This window comes from Monopterus albus, unplaced genomic scaffold, assembly GCF_001952655.1.
Source record: "Monopterus albus unplaced genomic scaffold, M_albus_1.0 scaffold69.1, whole genome shotgun sequence".
Classification (NCBI taxonomy): domain Eukaryota; kingdom Metazoa; phylum Chordata; class Actinopteri; order Synbranchiformes; family Synbranchidae; genus Monopterus; species Monopterus albus.
Window position 1 is genome coordinate 2,104,822 of NW_018127949.1, and position 3,110 is coordinate 2,107,931.

Genomic DNA, 3,110 nt, shown 5'->3' on the forward strand with positions numbered 1-3,110 from the left:
GCAGGAGAGCGTGTAAGGGGATGGTTTCCAAGGCGATGTGTGGAGAAGTGCCATTATGACACAGCTGTCAGTGATAGTGCCGGCGATAAGAAAGTAAATTAATATATTTTAGCAGACATTATGTGGAGCAGTGGGGTTAAACTGAACAAAAGTTTTCATCCATGCACAACTGAAGATGTCATGCCCGATGCTGCAGGCTCACAATCAACAGTTTCATAGCTGGATTAAAAGGTCACACATTTCAATACCGACTTGACGTTTAAGTCTTACTGAGCACTTTGCTGTGAAATAATGTGTTGAACAGAACTTGAGGAGTTCAGTTTGACTCCTTTGACCAAAAGTGAAACCCAGCAACCTAGTCTTAATGTCCAAGAAATGCCACCAGGCTTTTGTGTGACGTTTACTTGAATCTTTTGTTTTTACTTGTGTTGGTGTCCTTTTTTCTAATTACTGTATGCAATGCCTCTGCCCAGCTAACCCCAGGGCTTCGTCATGCAACTCTTTATACAGTGTGAAGAAAATACTAGGATTCTTTTGATTATTTTTGTAAAAACCAATTATTGGCCTCAAAGTATAAATTAAAAAATTAAAAAAGGTCTTCTCCAAATGTTGTTGTTGTTGTTGTTTGCTTTAGTCTTTGTGAATACTTTCAATTATTGTTTTAATATATAACTACTTGAGTGCCTTTGGCATAATGTAAAAATGATCACCATGATGGGATTACCTCAGCATTGCACTATTTGGTAAGTCATTTGCAAAAAATAAAGGGCATGTAAATTTTTTTGTGAAATTTACATGTATAGAGGCTTCAGATATTCAAACCCTTTCATATTTTGCACTCATAACATTTTTAATTGGAAAATTTCAAAGTTTAAATCTCATTTACAAAAGTAAGTGAACCAACACACATCAAATAAAACAGCCCCAAGACCCAGTGGTCAACATTTTATATTAGAAGCATTATTCTAAGATTTGAATTAGTACACCGCCTTGTATATTTTTAGAATACTTTTAGAACTATTGCTATGAAAAGGTCTTGGATGTTATAAAATATATGAATTAATAAATATATAAAGGTAAAATATTTTTAAAATAATGTATAGGTGCTTTTTTGTAAAATGTCTCTAGATATAAACTAAATTTAGATATTCTGGTTTTTGTGGAAATACTGCAGCCATAAAAACTCTATATGAGAAAACACTCTCTTGTATAAGCTAAGCTGATAAGCATATTTATTTAATGTCTAAATCTTATGCTTTTATCCGTGTTTGTGTAACTATGTTGTAAATCCAGTGTGGTCAATAAAAAAAAAAGACTGTCCGCAATCTTACCTGGCTGCCGCTCTATTGTAGTGAATGACTTGACTACGTGTCCCAAACTTCACTGCAGTTTCCGTAACCAATCACGGTGCAGGTAACGTCATGTGACCATCCAGCACCAGCTCAGTCAGAGTACTAGCGGGTGCGTAGCTATTCTGGAGTAGACAGCTGCTTGTTGAAGGTTGTCAGGACAGTTATCCGTTCAGTAGATATGCCTACTGTTCTACTCCTGAATTACACAGTTCATACGTTATTCACATCGTTTTAGATTTGCTTGACACAGGTAAGCTCATGCTAAATTGCCAGTATACCTAAAGTTACACATACTAGATTGTCAGTTCAGTGTGACTTACTATCGTTCTGTGTATGGGCCGCACCAAATGTTGTTTATGGCGAAATACAGACAGTTCCGTTACTGTTGGGTAACAAGTCAGGGCCATCATCCTTACTTCAGGATTTTAATTTTGAATCTCGTAGGATCACTTTGCAAAGGGTTTTTATTGCAACGTGTAAAAGGCAATGTGATGGTACTACTAGCTAGCTAGCTAGCTACGACTTTGAGTACATAGATAAGCTGACCTCAGCTCTGTCAGCTGCTTCTGCAAAAAACTGACATACTTTTGTATCATATGGCTGTCAAACACCGTGTTGTCCTCTTGAAAGCAGCTAACTAGCGAGAGGAAGTCACGAACTTTCAGCTCTAGTCGCTTATTGTATTACATAGTTATGCTCAAAGCACTTGTTATGTGATTGGTCAGTGTCTGAAAACGCCACTAATGGTATGGTCCCGTGTGGGCGGGATGAGGAATCGTGTAACAATTAGAAGAAGTTTCCCAACACTCTTTACAGTAGATTACCCGGTGACTCCAATTTAACAGACATTTATATGCCACCTCTTAGAAATTACATTCCAGTCATGAATGGTAACGCGCACTGACACTGTATCAGAGGGTTAAAATCTTGTAAAGTCATAGTGTTTACTTGTTACATTGTAACGAATGAGTTGCAACATCAGCAGGAGGGAGCAATTTTAAATAAGCTAGTAAATGATTCCACAGAGCAACCACCAACTGTGCAACTGTAAACATGTGGTAAATATAACGGGCCTACAGAGACACTGCAAGTGTGTTTGTGTGTTTTTATTATAGGCATTCTACATTTAACCTGACTGTAACACGACATATATATTTGCAGGGAAATCGTGTTACAGTCAGGTTAAATGTAGAATGCCTATAATAAAGCATATCTTATAATCTACCAGTTAGGCTAAAAAGAAAAATAGAATGGACACTTCATGTGGATGGCAAAGTAAGAATTTCATTGTACAGGGAAACGCGTTTCCTAACTCTGCATATGACAAATAAACACTTTGACCTTTGACCTTATATGTTTGACTGTGTCCTTCTCTACCATCCCCTTCCAGGGTTTTCCCATCCCCTGGCTGTAATCTCAGACACTGTAAAATCGGTGGATTCCCAGTGATATCAGCCAGTAACATGTCCATGTTCAGCACCGGCATCCTTGTGCTGACATCTCCTCTCCACACCCTCCCTTTGCGTATCACACCAGTCCTCAGCTCAGCTGCTCAACTTGTAGAGCGCACGCTGTACGTACATCTCCATCCCGGGCTGAACCTGGGAAGTGGGAGCCAGCCTCGGCCAGTTTCCATACCACCAGTAATGGACATGTCTACGCTCATTACCCGGCTTTATAGCAACGCAGCAGATATATGTGGACACCTGGATGTTCGTGTTTTACTGACCAATGTACGGGCTCAGTCGGGTGCCACGG

General features: G+C 39.0%; 2 protein-coding genes across 6 annotated transcripts in view; both read left to right on the forward strand.

Moving 5' to 3' along the window:
• zdhhc6 (zDHHC palmitoyltransferase 6) overlaps nucleotides 1-597 on the forward strand; it is a 5,033-nt gene extending 4,436 nt beyond the window's left edge. For 3 of the 5 annotated variants that reach the window (XM_020605052.1, XM_020605050.1, XM_020605049.1), the window contains exon 11: nucleotides 1-597. In XM_020605052.1, coding sequence (XP_020460708.1) covers nucleotides 1-102 — 102 coding nt within the window. In that variant the 3' untranslated portion in view covers nucleotides 103-597. The other 2 variants (XM_020605053.1, XM_020605051.1) reach the window with 1 other exon arrangement.
• An 870-nt stretch (nucleotides 598-1,467) lies between these two features.
• coasy (CoA synthase) overlaps nucleotides 1,468-3,110 on the forward strand; it is a 5,698-nt gene continuing 4,055 nt past the window's right edge. The window contains 3 exon segments of the mRNA XM_020605365.1: nucleotides 1,468-1,602; nucleotides 2,743-3,105; nucleotides 3,107-3,110. The exon segment at nucleotides 3,107-3,110 is cut by the window's right edge and continues 382 nt beyond it. Coding sequence (XP_020461021.1) covers nucleotides 2,816-3,105; nucleotides 3,107-3,110 — 294 coding nt within the window. The 5' untranslated portion in view covers nucleotides 1,468-1,602; nucleotides 2,743-2,815.